Source organism: Loxodonta africana, chromosome 3 (assembly GCF_030014295.1).
Source record: "Loxodonta africana isolate mLoxAfr1 chromosome 3, mLoxAfr1.hap2, whole genome shotgun sequence".
Taxonomy (NCBI): Eukaryota; Metazoa; Chordata; class Mammalia; order Proboscidea; family Elephantidae; genus Loxodonta; species Loxodonta africana.
The window spans coordinates 166,795,355-166,817,642 of NC_087344.1; the positions used below are offsets into that span (position 1 = coordinate 166,795,355).

General features: G+C 53.7%; 1 protein-coding gene across 8 annotated transcripts; it reads right to left on the minus strand.

Annotated features, from left to right (window-relative positions):
* Positions 1-1,397: 1,397 nt before the first annotated feature.
* Positions 1,398-21,181, minus strand: CSF1 (colony stimulating factor 1). Of its 8 annotated transcripts, none has more exons than XM_023547449.2 (9): positions 21,009-21,181; positions 17,613-17,735; positions 16,319-16,381; positions 14,393-14,563; positions 10,374-10,521; positions 8,178-8,308; positions 7,556-7,608; positions 7,175-7,233; positions 3,447-3,560 (listed from the first exon to the last, which is right to left on the minus strand). In XM_023547449.2, the coding sequence occupies exons 1-8, from the start codon at positions 21,045-21,047 to the stop codon at positions 7,188-7,190; spliced, it is 774 nt and encodes a 257-aa protein (XP_023403217.2). In that variant the 5' UTR covers positions 21,048-21,181; the 3' UTR covers positions 3,447-3,560; positions 7,175-7,187. The 8 variants fall into 8 exon arrangements, with proteins under 8 accessions (XP_064138505.1, XP_064138504.1, XP_064138500.1 ...); XM_023547448.2 differs by having other exon boundaries at positions 8,178-9,202; positions 21,009-21,140; XM_064282435.1 differs by lacking the exon at positions 7,175-7,233 and having other exon boundaries at positions 1,398-3,560; positions 8,178-9,202; positions 21,009-21,140.
* Between the last annotated feature and the right edge of the window lie 1,107 nt (positions 21,182-22,288).

Consider the following 22,288-nt stretch of genomic DNA (forward strand, 5'->3'; position numbering starts at 1 on the left):
ATGTGGCACAGTTCCTGCCAGAGCTCATAGCCTAGTGGGACAGACAGACATACAAATGCGCTCTCGGTCCATGGGAGCACAGATGAGAAAGGGACTAAGTAAGCTTGAGTGGGTCTCAAAGGCCTAGGCCTTGGGTCAAGCTGGGAAGGCTTCTCAGAGGAGGTGACTTTTGAGTTGTATCTTGAAGGATGAAATGTAAATCTTTAGAAATCTTTTCTGAGAAGCTTTTGATAAAGAGGGAAGAGCTAGCCTAAGGGAAGTGATGAAGGACAGGGTTGGGGGTAAGGGCACAGAAAGGGGTGACTGAGGCACCTGTACAATTAGTTCCTGGACAAGTAACTTGGTGCCAGTCATGGCCCTATAACCATGGTCCTCTAAATCTAGGGATCCAACCTTCTGTGCAATGCTGTCCAATAAAGTCTTTACGATGACACAAATGTTTTATTTCTGTGTTGTCCGATATGGTAGCTGCTAGCCACATGTGGCTACTGAGCACTTGGAACGTGGCTAGTGTGACTGAGGGACGGAGGGTTTAATTCTTACCAATTTTAATTACAATAGCCACCACGTGGATGGTGAAGCTCTGTGTGCTTCTCATCCTGGATCACGTTTGAATCACTTGAGATGACTTTTAAAAGTCCTGATGCCTGGTGCTTGAGATTATAATGTTGTTGATCTAGGTGGGGCCTGGGCATCATTATTTTTTTAAACTCCCCAGGTGATCCTAAGGTAAGCCAAAGGTTGAGAACTACAGACGCAGAACTTTGTCCACCACTCTCTCATGGGTGGGGAGGCCCCTGTCATAGCTTTGCCCAGGATATGTGTTTGTACTATCTGGGCCGTCAGTCTATGGGTTCTCCCTAACACCCTTCTGCGCCTAAGTGGCCCCAGCTTTGATCAGGTTCCTCTCTATGTCCAGTGGGAAGGTCAGACCCTGAGGACCCTCACACAGCCTTCTGGATCTTTCCCCCTGCTAACCTTGCTGGGCCACAGACAGTGGTCATTTACCTCAGAGCCCTGCTAGAAACTGGCCAGCTCCCTCTGCCCTGAAGCGTCACTCAGTGGTCAAGGAGCTGGTCCTTGCAGACCCCTCAGGCCCTTGGACAGAGCCCAACCACCCATTTACCCAGGCTGGGCTGGGTTGAGCTAGAACGGGGGCCAGTGGCCAGGCCTGCGGTTTGGCTGATTATTGCCTGTTTCCCTATTAAGCAGATAGGCAGATGAATGTGTTTGGGGAAGCAATAAGAAGACGGAAATTTAGAGAGAACCCTCCTTCCCCTTATATCTTGGAAAGAGCTTTCCGAGCTAGGGATCGCCCAGCAGCCGCTGCCTGCCCGCCTGCCCCCATTTTTACCACCCACACCCCGAAAAGCAACTTTTCCCATGACTCACACGTGGCAGCTTGTGCAATTCTTTTATTATTAAATATATAAGCAGCTTCCTATTTTTTTTTAAATAGATATTTAGATGACTTTATATAAAATAATTCACTTCCAAGTATAAAAACAAAATCTCACAGTGCGTGAGCCAATGTTCCCTCTCAGCTTTCCCGGAGAAAAGAAGGGATTCCTGTGCAGTCAGAGGAGACACCCAGAGGCGGCTCTGGGGCCCGCCCCGCTTCTATGTCACCAAGCACTCACAAAGAGCTTCTGCGGTGGGTTGGACATGCTTTTTTGACTTTTAAAATACTGTATGTTTAAGGAGGGGTAATGCCTTTTTTCTGGGGTTTTTTTTTTTTTTTCTTCCAAGCTTCCATTTTTAAATGTGTATTTTCTAGTATCAAATATAGAGTTTGTGACCAGAAGAATGAGTCCTCAGTGAAAGTTCGCTGCCCTTCCCTCGGCTGTCTGCATCAACCTGGGCAGGCAGGAGCCAGCGAGCCTCCCTTTTCGGGGCAGTAAGGGAAGACCCTGAGCCCTGGGATAGTAGCCCAGGCAGGGCAGGGTCTTCAGTGGCAGGGCAGCCAAGGAGGGACACAGCAGCACAAAGGGGCCAAGGGCAATCGACAGCCCTGTCGCCGTTGAGCCACGGCCATGGGCTAGGCCCAGGAAGCTAAGGCCCTCATAAGCAGAGATGAAAAAAGGTGCCCTGATCCCCTCTGGCCCCTTTCCCATCCTGGCTTGCCTGGCCAGAGAGGTGGTGGTAGTGGGGGCTGGAGTGAGAGTTGGAGGGTATCAACTGCCTACTGGGGTCAGGAAAGAACAAGTATGGGAAGAGAAGGGGAGCTGGGTGCCAGTACAGGTGGCAGCCCAGCCCCAGGCTCCTAGCAGAGATAACCTACTGAGCTCCAGGTGCCTGCCGGCAGCAGCCATAAACTGTGGTTGGGGCGGGAGCCTGGTAGGGGGGAAGGAGATTGGGCTGGGGATCAGGGGCCAGGAGCCATAATATCAAAGACCCATTTTCTGTCAGAGCTCCACCCTGCACCCGTTTTCTGTCTCTGCCCTTCCCTCCTTCCCACCAATCACTTCCCTCTTGGGAGTGTCAAAGTGCAAGATGCAGAAACCTGGGCGAACGACATAGCCTAAAGACCAGCTCTGGCTAGCAGCCCGGGCGGTTCTCCCACCCAACTCCTCCGTGGGGTGTCAAAGGCCGGGTCAGGAGAAGGTTAGGGCTTAAGGGCTCCTTCCGTCAACAGGCAAGGCCAGCTCGGTGCTCAGCGCGGGAAGCTGGGAAAGGCTGGACGGGTGGGAGGACGGACAACTGTTTCCCCCGGGACAGCCAGGGCAGGCTGTACAGCAGGCAGGTTCAGTGTTCACAGTGCAATCAATGGTTTCCTTCATGAGGGGCAGCCTCTGCGTGGCTTCCTGAAGACGCTCTGGCAGGGGCTGGAAGGAAGTGGGAGCAGAGGCCAGACCTTGGTCCTCCCCTAGGCGTCAGGAGCAGGCCAGGCAGGTCCTGAGGACAGGGCTGGCCTCCCTTCTCTACCCAGCAACCAGATAGGACACTTAGATGAGCCGAGGGTGTAGAACCCTCTGCTGTTGGTGCAGACCGGCAGGCCCAGAGACCGCCTCTTCCTGTTACCTCAGCTGCATGTGTTTTCAGGAAATCCAGCTGATGCTGTCTCACCCTGCCAATCTCATGCTCCTATCCTTGGAGACAAGTCCTTGCTTGCTGATGCTGGAATCTCTTGGCACCAGGTGGGTCCTCTAGGCATAAGGGCTCTTCCATTCCTCAGCCCCTGCCCTGTTCTCCCTCATCCCACAGGCCTCTGGGTTTCTCGCCCAGGTGTTGGCTTGGAGGGGAATGTGGGGAGGGCACAGCCCCTGGGGGCCAAGGGTCCTGAGACACGCTTGCCAGCCTTCTTCAAGCAGATGGGAGCCTCCAGGCCCCACAATAAATATCGGTATCTCAGGGAGCACCCCCTGGCACTCTCTCAGTCAGTCAAGGGACAGAGAGGGTTGAGGGCAGAGGAACCCCAGCCTGGCTGCTCTGTTCCAGTCCTGGCAGGCGGGGGTGCTCATAGTGGGCAGGCCACCATCCCAGGAGAATGGCTGGGGAGGGATGGTGGTGGATGCCCCCATAACTTCTCCTCCCATGGAGAAACTGTCCTGTGCGCCCAGCTGCAGGGAGAGAAAGAAAGGCTGGTCAGCCGAGTGGGAGTGGAGGAGGGTCGCTGAGGACATGGGTGGGGGAGGTGCGGCGTTCCTGTGGGCTGTTGGTGGTGCTGCAGGAAGGGCTTCCTCCCATTCTTTCCCTCGCATTTCCAGCCACCCCAGACACCACAGAGGGGCCAGGCGGCCTTCCCTGGCAACAGCCCAAGCCTCTGGTCAGACTGGCCTCACCTCCTACCTCCTCCTGTGGAACCAGGGACCACAGGGGGAGGCAATGGGGCCTGATGGAGGTTTGAACAGGGCTGGGGGGAGGGGTCATTGCTCAGGCAGAGGGGCCTGACAAGAAGGGAAGAGGACACTTGAGTGTCCTTAGACCCCTCCTCAGGCAAGGCCATCTCACTGGCCTTTGTGCAGTGAATCTAAGGGTGACTCCTGCTAACTCTAGCAAATAAGAGGAATTTTTCATTTCCACCTCCACACCATTCATCAGTTACCACAGATGATATTCGGGACAGCAGAGCAGAGGTAACTGAAGAGGAAGAATTTGGGCCAGAATGGAAAAGTCTAGAGGCAGTGCTAGGACAAGGAAACTCCCACCATGCCATTAGGCATGCTAACCCTTGAGCTACCCAGCCTCCTCCTGGATGGGCCAAGGGACTTGCCACCCCAATAATTCATAGGAGTCAGGGCCCTGCCCTCTCCCTACCACACCCCCATCCTTGTCCCTTTGCCCAGCATCCTCAGAACGCTTTGTTCCCAGAGCAGAAATCCCCTGGACTCCATCCAACAGTTTGACTTTGACCCTGTGTGGAGCCTCCTACCCCAACCATCCATAGGCCCTACTGACAAAGCCTGGGAAGGGTATGGAGGGAAGATGGGACCACAGCCTTTGGCTCCTAGCCCATTCCCATGCTCTGGAGGGGAACCATAAACTGAACATGAGCCATGCTGGGTACAGCCAGGCCACAGGCCCTGCTGGGGCCCAAGAGGCAAGAAGGACCAGCTGGGAAAGCTCCGGTCTACTGCCCCCCTCTCCCAGTTCCCTGGGGTTGGCATGGTTATGTCTGAGTTTCCTTTCTGTGGCTCTGGGTCTCTCAGTGTCTCTTTCCGTTAGAGTAGCAGTCAGTCTGGGGCTGGCACTGAGTCTTCCTTGGGCTCCTGGTGCCCGGATAGGGGACAGCCTGAGGACTCAACCTGCTGATCTAGGTGGGGTCAGGATGTAGCCCCTGCCTGGGCTCCTCTCTAACTGAAAACTTAAGAGGAGGAAGAGGAAAGTCTGTGACAGGTGTGAGACTAGGCAGGCAGGGGAAGGTGAATGTGAATGCAGAGGGAGGGGACAGAGGGCTAAGACTGGGGAGGGGGGGCCAGCAACCAGTACAGTGAGTGGTGACCCTAGGGACCTCTGTCCACCCTATGCTCACCAGTCCTGAGGGACCTGGGCCATCCTCACAGCCCAGCTAGGGGTCCAGCTGATCTACTGACACACCTTAGTCTACCCTTCTGACAAAGTAGTCCCCAGGGTTCCAGATGTGTGACTTCTTGCTCTTCTCTAAGTTTGCTCCCCTGGTTTGGAGCATTTGCCAGATCCCTTGTCTCTCCAGGAATTGCCCAGGCCTGTTGCTGTACACATAGGAAGGCCTAAGGTGCTTGCTTGCATTTGGCACGGGGTATGACTGGCAACTTCAGTGTGTTGCCCCAATGACCTAGCCAGCCAGCCAATCAGCCAGCTATTCAGTTAACCCAACAACTTGCTAGTCAGGCAGTCACCAGCTAGCCAGTTGGTTAGTCAGTCACCCAGCCAGCTGGTCAGTCAGTCAGTCAGTCAGAGTCAGTTAGTTAGCTGGTTAAGTGGTCAGTCAGAAGGCTGGTTGGCTAGAGACAGCTGGCCAGGGCCAGTCAGTCAGTCAGCCCAGTCAGTTTACTGAGCTATTGCCAAGTGTGGAGAAGCCCTCCCAGTGCTAGAACCTGTGATAGAAGAAACACACAAAAAAGTGGTAGACACATTCCCTGCCCTCGAGGAGCTTACAACCTTGTTAGGGGTGCTGAATGTACACAGACACATAAAATAAGATTTAAAAACTTACAAAAACAACACCCAAATAAGTGCAAATCAATATAGTATTAACCAAATACAAAAGAACAAGAGGGGTAGGAATTAAAGGAGCAACCAGAGGGAGAGGGGGCACTCAGGGAGGCCTCTGACGGGGCTGCCTGTGGGCGTAGGCAAGGAAGGGAGGAGGGCCGGGGACAGGTGGGCTGGGGGAACAGCTGGGAGGAAGAATAAGAGCTACATCTTTATCAACAACGTGGGCAAGGACAATAGAAGGCACTCCTCAGTGTGCGGGAGACGCAGTTGGGATTAGGACTGAAAACAATTTCGTTAGGCCTGGGTGATGGGCAGAAACCAACAAGGTGGCTTTAACAAGGATGAATATAAACTTCTGCACTTTGGTTAAAAAAAAAAAATTGTCCAAGTACAGGATAGAGAAGGTCTGGCTTGACAGAGGTTTATGGGAAATGGGTCTAGGGTTTTTAATAGACTACAGGTTCAACACATGACAACACTATGATGCGGTCGTGAAAGAACTAATGCAATCTTAATCTGTATGAATAGAAGAATATTGTCCAGATCAAGGAAGGTAACAGTCCCACTGTACTCTGAGCTGGTCAGACAACATCTGGAGTACTGTGTCCAGGGCTGGGTGCCACATTTTCAGAGGGACATTGACAAACGAGTGTGTCCAAAGGAGGGCGACCAGGATGGTGAGGGGTCTGAAAACCATATCATATAAGGAATGTTTGAGGGACTTGACCACACTTAGCTTAGAGAATCCTTAAAGGGGACATGACTAACTGACTTTAAATATTTGAGGGCTCTTTGGAGAACTGGAGGGAGGACCAGTGTGGAGGGGGCAGAGCTACCAGTTTTGCTCGTGCAAGGAAAGACTTCTCAGAGTTATTTGGAGTTGGCATGGGCTGTGGCTAGGCAGGGAGCTTGCCTGGAACTGGGAGTGTGACAGGAAGCTGGCTGGGAGAGGGGTGGGACGCTTGGCCAAATGACCCCTGAGGGCCCTTCCAAGACTGAGGTTTTATGGCTCTGTGACTCTAAAGGCAGGGAGGTAGAAATGGCCTTGGTTGAGAAGAAGAACCAAAAAGGGAGCAAACAGAGGGGGAAGCTGGTACAAGGTACCTGTTGAGGGTAGCTGCTGAAGGGGCTTGGAGGCCAAGCTGAGAATATTGGCTGTGAAGTGGCTGGCAGTGTAGAACTACTGAAAATTCCTCAGCAAGGTAAAGACTTTCCAAAAGCTACATTTGAAGAAGAGAATTTAAGTTGCTCTGGGATCGAAAGTGGTAGCAAGACAAGTGACCTGATGAAGAAAGAGGTCATTGTGCCTGGCCTCAGATGCAGTGGAGAGGCTGGAGAGGCAGGAAAGACCCAAGCGCCTGGCCAGGAGAGGGTGGGCCAGACCTGGCCATGGATTAAAAAAGGGAGCAGGAGAGAGGGGAAGGAGTTGAGCATGTGGGCCTTGCGTGGAGAACTGGTGGTATCATCACTGGGTGGGGTACCTGGAAAGGTGTATCTCATTTTAAGGGGTAGAAGGAGATCAAAACCAGAATCTTACCTTAGAATTCCCCCTACACTGGTAGTTCCACCTGTCTCTCCCCATCCTGGGTCAGGGGGCTGCAGGCAGAGCACAGGGCTGGTATGAGACTTCAGCAGGAACAAGGGAGAAAGGGACCCCCTCAGCTTACCCTCCAAGTCCCCTGTGCATGTGCTCCAGCCCCCTCAGATTTGGGACACCCGAGATTGCCTAACCCTGGGAAGAAATCAGGAAAAAACCCAGATGCATAGGAAAGAGGGGAGGCCCCTCATTCTCTCCTGTATCTTCAATTCCTCAGTGCAAGTGGGAGAATGTCCTCCCTTCCCAAATCTAGAGGGAAAATCAGTCCCTAGTCTGATCCCAAGTCAGGCACCCAGGGCCCTAACCCAAGGCCCGCCTCACCTGTCCTCTGGCTGCTCCATGGGAGAATCCACTGTCTGAAGCTCTCGATGGCTCTGGGAACAGGAAAGCAGACTCACTGAGGAGCTGGGAGAGGCTGGTGGCCCCATCCCCAGGCAGGGCAGCCCCAGGAGTTGATGAGAGAGTTGCCAGTCTCCTGTCTTGCCCCCAGCTACCCAGAAGTGGGGGGATCAGCCAGAGGGCCAGAAGACAGCCATGAGGCCTCCCTGCTGGTGAACCCCAGACACACTCCCCCTCTCCCCATGCAGACTGTCTCCCATGGGTCCTCATGTCCCACCAAGACTCTGCAGAGCCCCAAGGGAACGCGCCTGCCTGACACACACACAGCATCACGCTCCTCCTTTGCCTCCCCTCTCATCTGGGTTCTCATCCTGCTGTTGTCCCAAGAATATTCTCTCCCCACTTTCTTCTGCTGCGGTCCCTTCCCTTCCTGCTAACCTTAGGACCAGCTGAGCCTTCCGCATTCTTGAAGAAGCCCCCCTTCCCGACCTCCCCAAGCTCTGTGCTCAGTCAGCCTCCTCTCTCAGTGTCTGAAGAACCCAACCTGCACCTCCACCCTGCCCCCCAAGAGCTGACCTCCTATCCCTCATTGCGCTCTTCTTACCCGTCGCTTCCACCTGTAGAACAGGAGGCCACCAACGGCCAGCAAGACCAGGATGATGCTGGGCACCAGCAGGTGGAAGACAAACCCGGGGAGCTGGGGGTCAGAGTGTTGCACGTGTTGCCTCCCATGGCCTGTGTCAGTCAAAGGAACGGGGTTAAAACGGGCCTGGGGCCTGGCCGCCCCCTCACTTGCTGGTCCTCCTTCCAGCTCTGTGGGGCTCCTCCGATCCCGGGTGCTCCTCTTGCCCTCTAGCTCCCTAAGGGGCAGCACACTGCCCCCTGAGTGGCTTCTGGGAAGCCTTGGCTGAACAGAGAGGGTGGAGGAGCTACTGAGGCCTTGTGGGCGCAGCGACGGAGTCCTGGGAGTACTTGGCTCCTGATGGTCTCTGGGCAGGGCCAATAGACTGTCTGGCTTCTCAGGTATGTGATTCCAGGCCTGGCCCATGGGCTGGACAGGGCCCACACCGGGCAAGGGGGTGCCAGATATGTGTGCTGGCTTCTGGCCTGCTGTTGATCTGGCAACTGGAGAAGATGCCGAGAAGAGATTGCTGGGCCCAGTGGTCTCTGCCTGGATGCTGCTCCCTCCCAGCCTGGAGGGCGAAAGCTCAGACCCTTGGGGTATAGAACCCTCACTAGCCTCTCCAGAGGCTTCTTCTAGGGCCCAGTCAGTGCCCAACACGGAGTCAAGAACATCCTCCATCCCAGGGGTGGGGGCCCCGACAGAGGGGTGGAGCTGAGGTGAACCAGAGGTGGGGATGCCTTCGACACCTGGGGTCTCCGGAGACTCAAAATTCTGGCAGGTGCTCCTGGATGGCCGCTGCTTGGCACTGCCCGGGTCCACTGCATGAAGGGGCTGCTCACTGGGCAAGAAGGAACCATCCTCTGTCCCCTCAGAGTCAGCCCCGGTCAAGCCAGCCAGAGGGACCGCTGAGGGGGTGAGGGGCTGGCGAAGGGAGACAGAGGCCAGGTCACTGCTAGGGGTGGCTTTGGGGTACAGGCAGTTGCAATCAGGCTTGGTCACCACATCTGAAAGAACCACAGAGAGAGGGAGAAAGACGGGGAGGAAATAGAGTCACCAGCCTCCAGCACAGCTCTCCCAGGGTAGGCCAAGACAAGGGCATGGGTCTGGGGTACCCTTCATCCCCTAACTCAGCCCTGAGGCTGAGGAGAGGACGGGATGGAGCAGACGCTCATGACACAGGCCTCAGGCAGAGGAGGTGAAGACTGCAGGCTCTCATGGGTCAAGAGCAAAGAGGGGGCTTAGATGCACAGGCTGCGGGTCAGTGTCAGGGAAGACAACAGAGAACAGCCCGCGGTAGAGTTCCAGCCAGCTACCAAGCCAGGGTGAGCAGCAGCCAGGCCTTGAGGTTGAGAAGTGGGCTCCAGGACTCACACAAGACACCCTCAAGCCAAAAGACACCACGCTGGTTGGAAAGCAGAGAGATGGTTTCATGCACAGCCAGGGACCACACAGCCACAGCCACAGGCGGGAACCGACTGGAGCTGGAACATGGCCACGGCTTGAGGCCTTGGCACTGAGGCAATGAGATTGGACTTGGCCACTGGCAGGTTGCAGGACCTCAGCCCCTGCCTCAGGGAGCTGTAGGGGGACACAGGACGCAGAGACGAGGACACGCAGGGCACACACGTATGCAGCTGGGCCAGCACTGGGAGAATCTGAATGATGCTCAGACTTCAAATCCAGCCTTGTCCCTTGAGGGGACACTCAAAGCATCCTGGCGACTTCTGGAGCCAGGGTATCCCGGTGATTTGCAGCAGGGCTTCTGGAGCGAGGGATCTGACTCCCAAATGGGGCCTCTGCTCTCTCCATGGGACCCTCCGTGTGTTCAGGCAGCCTGCAGCGCCCGTGGGGAAAGCCTCCATGCCTACAGGGCTCTCAGAGAGGGCCCTTTGCCACTCCCTGATCTCGCAGCCATCAGCGTGATCCTTCTTGATGCCTTGGCATGCAGACATATGTGAGTGTGCATGCACACACATGCCAGAAGAGACATGTGCCCAGGAACGCCCAGAGGTGTGTGAAGCCACATATGTACACAAAACAAGCACGTTTACACACACAGGAGCACGAGTAGCTGCCTCCCTGGGGGTCCCTCCAGCCCCACACCTCACCTCCCGGTCCCTCCTCTGTTCCCTACATCCTCCCTCCACCATCCACTTGCAGGCCCCCTGGACTTACCGTGGCTGGAGCATTTAGCAAAGCTGTCACTGCAGTTCTTGCTGAAAACTTTCCAGTCGTTTGTAAGGAGATTCTTTGTTTCGTTAAAGACATTCTTGATCTTCTCCAGCAACTGAAGTGGCGTCTCAGTGAAAGTTCGGACACAGGCCTGGAAGGAGAGCAGGGAGCCCCTTTGGTGAGCATGTTCATTGGCCCCATGTCCCTAGCCCTTTTGTCAAAACACCCTTGAACTTTCTCGTATCTATCTTCTTCTTCCCTTTCACTTCCTCCTTCCTCTCCTCACTGGTTTGCAACAGAACCAACCCTGAGGTTGTGGGACATGTCATTTATTCATAGATCCATTCAATACAAATTATGGGCCAGGCATATGGTAATTACCTGGGAACCCTGCAATGAGTGAGAGTGGGGTGGTCCCTGGTGGGGTTGGACATTGAGTATAGCAGGGGCTTTTGCATTAAACACACTGTTACAAGGGTGATGAGTCCTGTGAAGAAGTACTGAGTGCTCTGAGGGTGTATAACAAGGGGGACTCAATGAGCCTGAGGGTTTAGGGAGAATTTCACCTAGGAACTGATTCAAAGATGAGCAGGAGTTAATCAGGAAGGGAGCATGAGGTGGAGTGTGCAGAGGGTTGTCCAGGCAGTGGCAATAGACTGTGCAAAGATCCTGAGGCAGGACAAAGCCTGAAATGTTGAAGGACTAGAAGAAGGCTAGGGTGCCTGCAGCAGTATCATCTAGGGAGAAAGTAGTGAGAAATGTAGCTGGAGAGATGCCAGCAATGGCCAGGTCTTGCTGGGCCCTGTTGGCCATTTCAAGAACGTTTAACCTTTTCCTGAGAGAGAAAAAAAGAAAAGAGAAGAAAAAGAAAGAAACAAAACAAAACAAAACATCTGAAAGGTTGCTGGGAGGGGGAAGTGGCACGGTAAGGCTTGGGTTTTAGAAAGATTGTCCTGCTGTGGTGTGGAATGTGGGATGGAACAGGCCACAGGGCATGTGGGACTTTCTCTGGCATTGGCTTGTCTTGGAGCGAGGGCTGAAGGTCCCCAGCCCTAGGTAGCCTCTCTCACTGTGCTGAGGCTGCTTTCTTCTGCTTATGGGACCCAGGCCCCCAACATCCACCAGAGCTCTGAGAAGCTTCACATACTCCTCGTTTTCCTCCCACCGCTTAGGCTGCTCTGTCTCAGTCCCCTTACCAGACAGACTCCCCTGACTTCTAGGTGAGGCATTCCTCAGGGCCCAGTCCTGGGCCTGTTTCTCCTTTCACACTAGGCAATGCCAGACATGCCCATCACTTCATCTATGGCCTGTTTGCCCTTGGCTCCCAAATACCAAGTTTTTCTTTCCACTGAGCCACAGAGGGAAGAGCTATGGGTTTTACTAAGCTGTGGAGTCCTGGAGCACATCATTGTATTCCCCATGGCCTATTCACAAAACTGAAAAAACCAAACCCGTTGCTGTTGAGTCAGTTCCAACTCATAGCAACCCCATGTGTCCGATTAGAAATGTGTTCTAATCTGGGCTAAATAGGGTTTTCAATGGCTGATTTTGGGGAGGTAGATCACCAGATCTTTATTCTGAGCATGGTAGGCCCTTAATAAATGTTTACTAGATGAGTGAATGAGAAGTCCTGGGCTCAGCTCCAGCGCTCACCAGCTGTGTGACGCTGGCCAAATGAATTATCCAGTTTGGGCTCATTTCCTCATGGGTAAAGTCAAAACAATAATCCCTGCCAGCCTCTCCCCCAAGGTTGCCGTAAGAAAGAGGTAAACTGGCTCCCCCTCTCTCCTCCCTTCATAAAACTGTCTCCTCCACACTTCCCTTCATTTTTTATGGAGAAAACAGGAACCACCAGACAGAAGTCCCCTATGCTCCTCTGTTGCAGCAGCGGGGTGCCCTTTCTCCTCAGGAGCTCCGTTCTTCTCAGCTCCAAAGGATCCCTCCCTCCTAGAGTCTACCCCTCACTGTCCAGTGTGTACCCACGTGGGGTCTCAGGACTGCTTATATCATATCATGGGTGGGGCTACTTGTTAAAATGCATATTCTTGGGTCTACCCTCAGACCCAGTGAGTTAGACTCTTTGGGGGAGTGGCCTGGGAATCTGCATTTCTAACACACTTTCCAGGTGATTCTTATGAGCCTTAAAGTTGGACCACAAATTTAATACCTTTCATTAAAAAACTTTCCTACTTCAACTTCACATCCCTCCAGCTACATCTCTCTGTCTCTGCCCCCTTTTAGAGCTGAGTTCCTCCACAGCATTGCCTCCACTTCTTTTCTATGCACCCTGATCTGGCACTAGCCTCTAACAGCCACCTGCACGTGGCCAAATCCAATGGATACTTTTTGGCCCTTACCTTGCTTGACTTCTCAACACCATAAGGTGGCTACTTCCTCCATCTTGAAACATCCTCTTTCTTGGGTTCAGTGACACCACACTCCCCTGGTTTTCCTTTCACCTCTAGGGCTGCCTCTCCTCTGCCTGACCTCCAAATGCTTGGGTACCTCTGAGCTCAGGGGGCTGGTTCTTTCTGCCAGTAGGCAATGATATAGTTTCAAGGCTTCATAGGTGACCCATATGCTGGTATCTCTTCTTTCTCTCTCTCTTATCTGTCTCTACATATCTATACCTCAAGACACTATACCCAGCTGCCTGCTCAAAGTCTCCATTCACTCATTTCACAAACATCTCGAGTTTAGTGTGCCCAAACTGAACGCCTGCTCTTGTTCCACCCTCTGATCATCCCCATATCAGGATCATCGAGACGTCCAGGTGCTCAAGACAAAAACCTGGGACTCGTGACTCTTCCCCCTTTCCTCAGCTCCTCACGCCCACTGCATTTACCAGGTCTTGTTGGTTCCACCTCCAAAATCTGTTAGAACATGCCCACTTGCCTCCACCTTCACTGCACCACCTAGTCCGAGCCATGATATCTCTAGCCCGGACTCCCTGCCTCCATTTCCACTCCTACAGTCCACCTTTCACACAGCAACCAGAATGGCTTACAATGTCTGAGTCAGATTATGTCACTTGCCTGTTCACAATGGCTTCTCTTACACTTAAGACAAAATTCCACATCTTTAAGGCCCCAAATGAGATGGCTCCTACTTCCTCCGCTCTCTTCCTTTCATGTCCTGTGTCCAGTCATGCTCGCCACCCTTTGGATCCCTGGATGTGCACGTTCCTGTCCCCCTGAGGGCTTTGTGTTTCGTGTCCCCTGGGCTGGAACCCTCTTAACAATATATTGCTTTCCAGCTCTTATTCATCCTTGGATCTCAAATGAACATTTTCTTCCTCAGAAGCCTGTCTCTTCTTCCCCACTCCCATCTCCATTCAAATTAGAGACCTCTGTTTCTCTCTCTCAGAACCCTGTGTAGCTCTTGTTCGTGGTTCACTATCTCACCTACTCCAGTTCTTCCTTCCTCTGGTTTACTTTTCTCCAATGCAACTACCACCATCCTACATGCCAAATGTTTTACTTATACATTTTGTTAACTGTCTCACCACCATCAACACCACCCCCAAATGTAAGCTCCATGAATATAAAGATTTTTGTCTGTTTTGATCACAGCTGTTTCCCAGTGCCTAGAACAGTGCCTGGTATATGGTAGGCACTCAATAGCTATTTGTTAAATAAATGAATAGTCCTTATGCTTGTAATTATATCTATTTGTGTCATTGTTTGTTTAATGGCTGCTAACCTCACTGGACTATAAGCCCCATGAGGGCAGGAACCATGTGTTTCTTGCTCACGATGACACTGTCAAGGCCGAGTACTGCGCTTCCTGAATAGTAGGTCCTCAGTAGGGGTTTGTGGGTTGAAAGAATGAATGAGAAAGCGTGTGAATGATGACATGAAGGGAGGTAAGTGAATGCACTCAGTGCTGCAGGCACAATGCCAGTGAAGGCCAAGGTCAGTTGGCCAGGGGTCCTTGAGCAGTGGATGGTCCCACCACTGCTTGTACTCTCCACAGCTACCCTCTGCCCTTACTCAGTGCTGCCAGTTCCAGGACCTTCCTACCTTGTCCTGCTCTTCATCATCCTTGGTAAAGCAGCTCTTTAGCCTAATAGAAAGTTCCTGAAGCTGCATGGTGGCATTGGCATTGGGGGTGTTGTCTTTGAAACGCAAGGTGTCCTCCATTATGTCTTGCACCAGGAGAAATGCCTTCTTAAGGTAGCACACGCGATCATTCTGAAAAATGAGAATCTAGAGGTTATGGCCTGACTGGTGCAGCCTAGAGACCTAGGGTCTGTGCTAGATACCCCCATTCCAGGAAGATGGAATGCTGCAACCTGACCTACCCCACCACTGGTGGAGGCGGGTAACACTCCAGTAATAAGGAAAATGCCGTACTAAATTGCTCTTTCATTCTTTCTCTTTGGGATCTGGCACTCCTGGGGTTATGGGATACAGGAAAGGAAATGTGGGTTCTGATCAGACAGACCTTTGGATTTCTGGAGGTTGAGGTTGAGGCTTTAATCATGATGGGGACCTATAGGGTGGGTGGGCTCTGGGGAATCCCTCTCTTCTTCTCTCTTCTTCTCCCTCCCTCTCGGCTTGACTTCACAAAAGTCCTACACCATCTGACTCCTTCTAATCCTCCAGTGCATACTGGCACTGGAGACCACCTCATGGTCCAAAGAATAACATCAGTATTTCATTCATTCATTCATTCAGTCAGTCATCACTCATGCCTTTAACAGCATTTACTAGAAACCTGTTGGCACAAGTGCTGCTAAGGATACAGAGCTAAAGCAGACAGAGTCTCTGTCTTCGATGAGACCACCATCTCTTCAAGGAGACAACTCAAACCACTAATAATGGTGAACCAAAGGGCTCAGTTCTAACAGAGGTGTGTATGGGCAGGTGTGCGGAAGCTCAGAGGTGAGACCGACCTGTTGATATCATGGCAGAGGTTTTGTAAGAGACATGAAGATGAATACACATGGAATAAGGGCTGAGGTGGGGGCAATTGGAAAGGCATTATAGTCGTAAGGTAGAGTTTGTAGAAAGACTTGGAGACAGAAAGGAGCAAAGAATGGGGGGTGGTGGGCGGGCTGTGTGATGGGAGCTCATAATTGCCAGGCTAAGCAACCTGGGCTTTCTCCTGTTGATCAGGGGCCTTCCACACATTTTGGGGAGGGGAGTGAAAGCAACAGGCTGGGGTTTCAGAAAGCTCCCCCTAGTGGTGGTATGAGGGGTGCACTGGAAGCAGGGAAGCCGGTTAGAAGGCCCTCAAATTGTCCAACTAACTGATGAGGAGGGGCAGATCCCAAGCTGCCTGGGAGGCAGAACCAGCAGCTCTCTGGCTGGTTGGGTGTGTGGTAGGAGGAGGAGGGAAAGAGCTGGACTGACTCCCTGGATCCTGGCCTGTCTGGTGGATGGAGGTGACACTCTCAGGCCAAGCACATGACCTGGAAGTATTGGTTTGCTTTAGGTTCCAGAACTAGCCTTCCAGGGTTCAAATTAGGCCTCCAGCACTTACTAGCTATGCTCCTTTAATCTGTCTGAGGATAATAAACAATAGCAGTGTACCATATAGTGTTACTGGCAGAATTAAACTGGAAAAGTGCCTGGCACATAGTAAGCACTTGATACGTGCCATGACAGGAGAAGGGGAAAGCAGGGTACTTGCGCCATGAACCATACCCAGCCCCAGACCCTGGCACCCCACACATGAGCACCTCATGCCCCCAGCCTGCCTGGCTCTAGGATTTCTTCCATCTTCATGCATTCATATATACCCCACCTAAACAAACAAACAAAAAAACCCAAACTCGTTGCCATTGAGTCGATTCCGACTCATAGCAACCCTATAGGACAGAGTAGAACCATCCCATAGGATTTCCAAGGAGCGGCTGGTGGATTTGAACTGCCAACCTTTTGGTTAGCAGCCGAACTCTTATACAGGCTGTCACGTGGAACTCGTAAATAGCCATCACTCACCAACTGGTTCTGGTCTACAAACTCAAAGGGAATTTTGCACGAGGTCTGCATCTGACTGTCAATCTGTAAGAGAGAGCGGGCCAGTGGTATCAGAGTGGCTGAGGCTTAACTTAGCCTGCCTCATAACAGGGACTGGAGTTTTGGGTCCATCAGGATTTGAACATCTTCTACCTCCCACAACCACACCTGGAAAGACGGAGCCAAGGCTAGGGGAGGGCTGTAGAAGAACAAGGAGTCTCTTCCTTCCACCTTGTACCTGATGAAATCTAACAGATGGCAGCTTGTTATAAGGAAGAACTATCTAACAGAGTATACAGAACAAAATCTCCCCTGGGAGGTAATGAGCTCCCTGTCATGGCAGGAATTCAAGCAGAGGATGGATGATGTCTGGGGATTCTGGATCTGGAGGGCTGGAGCTAAATGTCCTCAAGGCCCCCGCTGGACCCCAGAGCAGTGGCTCTGTGATTCTAAGCCTCAGAGAATGCTGTGGCTCTTGAGTCTAGCTTGCATGACTGCTGCAGCTACACGCAGGAGGAGTGGTATAGGGGCTAGAGGGATGGGAGGCCTAGCCTGTAGGCCCCAAGCACAGGGCCCTGGAGCTGGCCTTAGCTGTGGTGCCCCACCTTGCCTGGCTGGCCAGAGGGATGATAAATTCCCATCTGAGCAGGATAGCAGCCATGATAGGAATCTGATTATGCCCGGCTGGGCCATGCCTGGAATGACTCTGTGGGCCGAAGTAGAATGGGGCACCGACTCCTTCATGGCCTAGATGAGCAAGCCATCTCAGCCCTGGGGCTCGGGCAAGAGCCAAGGAGTGGGGGCAGAGGGCTGGGAGTCAGGCAGCAGCCTCCCTTCCAAATCTGGCAAGGGCCTTGGTGCCAGGCTGGCGGCATATCTAAGAGTCCAGGAGCTGGAGGCAACATCTGGACACATCAGGCACTGTGCTGGCTCCCTGGAGGAGGCATCTCACTAAGGGAGAGCAGACCTCAGAAGCCTTTTCAGAGTCTAGAATTGATATTCCTGGGGAATTATTAACACAGGCAACCAGCTGAAAGCCTATCCCGTCGTCCACTGCCTGCAGGCAAGTTAGAGAGGGTTTCAGAGCTGGGGGGCCAGAGGCCCTTACATGGGAAGGTGACTTAGGGGAGCATCAGTGAAGCTGGGTGGGAGCTACAACCACATTTGCGTAGCCCTGTTTCTCTGTCTGCATCCCCTCTCTTTGACCCTGCTCCCTGGCTCCTGCCTCAGTTTCCCCAGTGGGGAAGAAGTGAGGTAGGCATGGAAGAACACTCACCAGCTGCTGTAGGATCGTCAGATGGCCATCCCTAATCAAATGGCTACAGTATTCTGGCACCGCCTCGGTAACACTCGTGCTCACCAGGAGACAGGTCAACAGCAGCCGGGGGCCCAGCCATGTCTGCGACAGAGAAGGTGTCATTTCTTCCCAGCTCTTACTCTCCCCAGAAGCTCCCAGGCCCTGCTGAGGGCAGAAAAACAAAGACTTTATACCTACAGTTCTACAGACTCTGTCCCTCACTCCAGGATGCAGTGGTCCCCAAATGCAGCTTTGCTGGGATTTCCTAACAGCCATGACACAAACTTGCTCTCCATTGATAACAACTCAAAAGTTACCTCCTCCAAGAAGCCTTCCCAGATCCACCCAGGCCAAGCCTGACTACATGTTAAACTTCTGATGATAACATAAATAATATGCCTACCTGTCTAAATTCCTCATTACACAGGAAAATCCTTGAGGGCAGGACTTGCATCTGCCCATTATCCTGTCCCTGCAACATCAAGTACTGAGCTAGGCACCTTCTGAGCAGCCCACTCCTCCCAAGTTTACATTCATGCACCAGGTTCCAGACTGCAAGCCAGAGAGTTTTTCCTGGGCCCAGGCCTTCTTCCCACCTGGCTCCACAGAAAGGCCTGGCTCTGCCCCTGGCACAACCAGTGGTCTCAAACTCAGTTTCACTGGGAACCCATTCCTTGCCAGAGACCTCTTGGAGCGCTGGGTGTATGTTTTGAGGATCCCAACCAATTGACTGCAGGTACCAATGCTAGCTCTGAGCCAGCCCTGGCTGACACCGGCTAGCGAAGCCCTATCAAGCTCTGCATCCAGCCAGCCCAGCTCTTATCATGGTGGGGACATTTTTCTGAGGTCTCTCCCTCCTTTCAGCACCCACCTGGCCCTGTCACTGCTCACTTGCAGAGTGATGGAAATAGCTCCTAATACTGTGTCACTTCTTCTTCCTTCCCTCCTCCTCACTGAGGTACCCTCTGCCCTCTCCTGGCCTTAGGTCTCCCTTTGTCCAGCCAGAGGCAGAGAGACCCTTGAGCTTTCTTTCCTAGCTCCAGGTTGCCTCCTGAGAGCTCCTGAGCCTCCTGTCAGCTGACGCCCCCAGATTTAGGGAAATACCGGCAGGGTGGGGTGAGGGTTGGCACCTCCCTGGCCTCTGGGATCTGGGCTCAGTCCCAGTAATACAGATGATGAGACAAATACTGCAAATAAATAGCACATTGGAAAAACACAGAGAGGCTATGAAACAGCTCACAACAACATGCTGATTTACACATAGTGAAAGGCCCAAACGCGTGCCAGTTCTTACCGGGGAGGAGATGCAGCTCTGGCCGGGTTACCAGGGAGGTTGCAGGGAGAAGGGGCCTTAGTGAGGCCTTGAAGGATGGAGAGGAGTTGGAGGCAGAGAGAAAGAGGGAGGTCTGGAGGGAAGAGGCATAGGGTGGCCCAGTGCCATTCAGCACAGGGACCGTGCAGGTCCTGGCCTGGCCTGAGGAAAGGGGAATGTGGAGGAGGGGGAGAACAGCCATGAGGGGGCTTGGAGTTCTGTTGGGCAGTTGGGGAGGCAGCCCTGGATGAGAATGGCTGCCCAGGAATCTGGGGTTCGACACCCATCGGAGGAAACTGGGCCATGCAGAAAGTGTGTCTCTGTCCCAGGCTGGCTGCCATTGAGGCTCTGAGACCCTGGTATAAATGGTATGAGGAAAGGACCCTGGGGAAAGGGATGCTCAGGAAGACAATCCTGTCACAGGCATGTCAAGATATAGGTGCTTGAGGACAGTGAGGTGAGGGCAATGCTTAACCCCAACGGATGCCTGAATTTTGGAGAAATTTCAGGCATTAGTTTGGGGAGCACATACAGGAGGCTGACTTTAAAGGTGACCAAAGGGGGCCGCCCCTGGATCTAGGGCCCCAGTTCTGCCTCAGAGAAGAATCTGGATGGACACCCTAGGGTTAACGCTGTGACTTGCATCTGGCAGGGCTGACTCTTCTCCCTCCTCTTTTTTTCCTTCTGTCCACCAGCCTCTGCCTCTATGGGGCAGCCTCAGAAAGTATCTTTGTTGCAGGTTCAGAGAGATGTGGGGACATCTCAGATCGGCCATCCATCCTTACCTGCCTCCCATCCTGGTCCATCATCTCCATCCACAGGTCTCTGGAGAGACCCTGGCATGACTGGACCCTTGGACTGTCCCTGCCTAAAACCAACCCCCTTTTCTTTTCTCCTCTGGGCATCAGCTCAGCCTTCCTCATGGTCTCACCCTCCAGCCTCTTTCCTTGTGTTTTGCCCATCACTTCCCCCTTCCCCCCTTTCTCCTCTCAGCTTCATCTCCTCTCTCTCTCTTCCAGTTGGGCTCTTCCTCCCCTGTGGTTGTGTTCTTCCCTCTCCCTCTCCCTCCACCTGCAAGCTTTTCCCCCATTCCCACACATTTTTTCTGCTCCTCTTCCCACCAGGTTCCTCTTCCTATCTCCAGGATTCCTCAGAAGCAAACCCACTGGAAGACCATTTACAGTACTGTTCATTAACAGTGTCATGCGCACCTTCTAGGAGCTGCAGCAGCCGCTATCCACCATTGGGGCCCCGCATCTCCCATGCAGTCCTGAGCTCCCCTTGTCCTGCCCAAAACTCTGCAGAGCCAAACCCACCTTCCACATTCCTCACCACCACCAAGCTCTGGATCTTCTCAACTGACCAAGACCAGATTTTCTACGAAAATGTTTCAGAGCTAGCACGTCCAAAGCCAGGGTCAAGTCAGCTCTGAGGCCTGGGCCCCCCAAGACGGGCTTTAACCCAGCCACTCGAGTCCCATCAGCTGCCTGTGGGCTGGAACAAGTAGTGGCTTGTCTGCCTCCTTCCCTCTACCAGCAGGTTGCTTGGCATAGGCCCTGGTATTGTACAAGCCTGACGATCCCTGAACTTTCCCCACCCAGAAGCGCCCACTCCCCTGAAGCGTCTGGAAGCCTGTGAGTGGCGGAAGAAGAAGGTGCCCAGTGGGGAAGGCGCCAGACCCACACTCGGAGCGCAGCCACTACTCCTGTCCCTTGGCGGTGCCCGGTCAAAAGGTCGGGAAGCCGGTAGAGGCAGGGGCGCCGTGGATGACACCGAGCCTCTGCCCGTGCCTGGGAACCCCTCTTTGCTGCCTGTGGAGGGCTCAGCGTTCCTCTCCATGCAATGGGGTGAGCAGCCTTCCCCTTGCCAGGGAAGCGTCGCAGCCCCGGGAGCAGCCGCAGGGCCGTCCTCGGGGGCAGCTCTGCGTAAAGGAGGGAAGGAAACCGCAGCCCGCCGCCGCGGCGGGAAAGCCCGTGCAGCCGGGGCGCCCGGAGGGTCCGATGAGGGGGGCCGCGCCGCCCTCCCGCCTCGGGCCCGGGCCCCGCGCTGCCGCCGCTGCTTACCGTGGGAGGGCAGCGCCCGGCGGCGCCTCGGGCGGTCATGCGGGCAGCTGGGTCCCGGCCGGGCGCGTCGGCCGCCCTTGGTCGCTCGCCGCTGCTTGAATGGGCGCCCGGGCTGAGGGGCCGCGCCGCGCCGCTCGGCTGTGCCGCGGTGCTGAGACCCGCGGCGGCGCGGAGAGACCCGAGGCAAACTTTCACTTTCCCCAGCCGAGCTTCACTGGCCAGCTCCTCGGCACAGCCTTTTAAGCGGGCTGGGCATGTGGTTTATGGGAAATCACCCTGGACATGCGCCAGGCACACACACACACACACACGCACACGCACACGCACAGATACACACACACACTCTCTCTCTCTCTCACACACACACACACACTCACTCTGGAGGCCCACTGAGCCGCCTCCCCATCTCTTCCCCTCCCCCAGCTCTCGGTCTGGTCTTCCCGGCTTGTCTTTCCAGTCGCCAACTGTTTTCTTCACGAAGAGAACGCGGGCTCCACCGCCTCCTCGCCCTTCTGCACGCCTGGCCTCGTATGGAGCCTTTCCTTCTGTGCTCTGCAGGCAGATCCAGTGCTGTCACCCTCTTTCTAATATTTGTCCCAAGGGACTTTCCCTCTAGGCCTGAAAATTCCCAGACCTAAGCAGGAAATGAGAGCAGGAACAGGCACTGGGAGAGAAAGGCAGGCACTGGGGCCTCTCCCGTGCGCGGCTGTAGCCCCTCGAAGGAGCTTGAGTCAGCAGATTTGCCAGCAGCCCCTTCCATCCTATGCAGGCCCGAGGTAGCCCGCCCAGCCTCTTGTCTCGCACGTCCTGGTGGAAGGGGACACACAGGGAGGCCAGCCACCTGGCCAGGAGGTGAGGGAATGTGCCCTGTGATGGTGAGCTGGGAGGGGTCTGCTATCTGTGCTGGGAGACACTCGGGGCATTTGACTTGTGGGTGATGTAAATACTGGCTGGGACTCGTGTTCCCTCTGGCAGGGCAGGATTGGAGGCCAGGCACCTGGGCCCTGCATTTCCCCTGATGCTTTTGGAAATGGATTCACAGTGATGATTAATCACATTTTGTTTCTACATGGGAATGAATCTAAATGAACCCTAATAAGATGAGCCTATTAATTATCATGCCAACTTCAGGTGCTTTTCCTTTCTTCATTTCGTTATAATTGAAAGTGTTTCGATCTTTCTCTGAGGTTGTCCCCCCATCCCCTGGGAAATATATATGTATATATATGTGTATATATATATATATATTACCAAACTCATCGCTGTCCAGTCGATTCTGG

Excerpts from the sequence above, each read along its gene's own strand:
- CSF1 (XM_064282430.1), bottom strand. The coding sequence starts at position 17,909 with ATGGCTGTTAGGAAATCCCAGCAAAGCTGCATTTGGGGACCACTGCAT. Across the intron at positions 10,522-14,392 it reads ATGATGAAGAGCAGGACAAG|GCCTGTGTCCGAACTTTCAC; the intron begins GTAGGAAGGTCC and ends CTCTCCTTCCAG. Across the intron at positions 3,561-7,555 it reads ATGGAGCAGCCAGAGGACAG|CTGGGCGCACAGGACAGTTT; the intron begins GTGAGGCGGGCC and ends CTCTCCCTGCAG.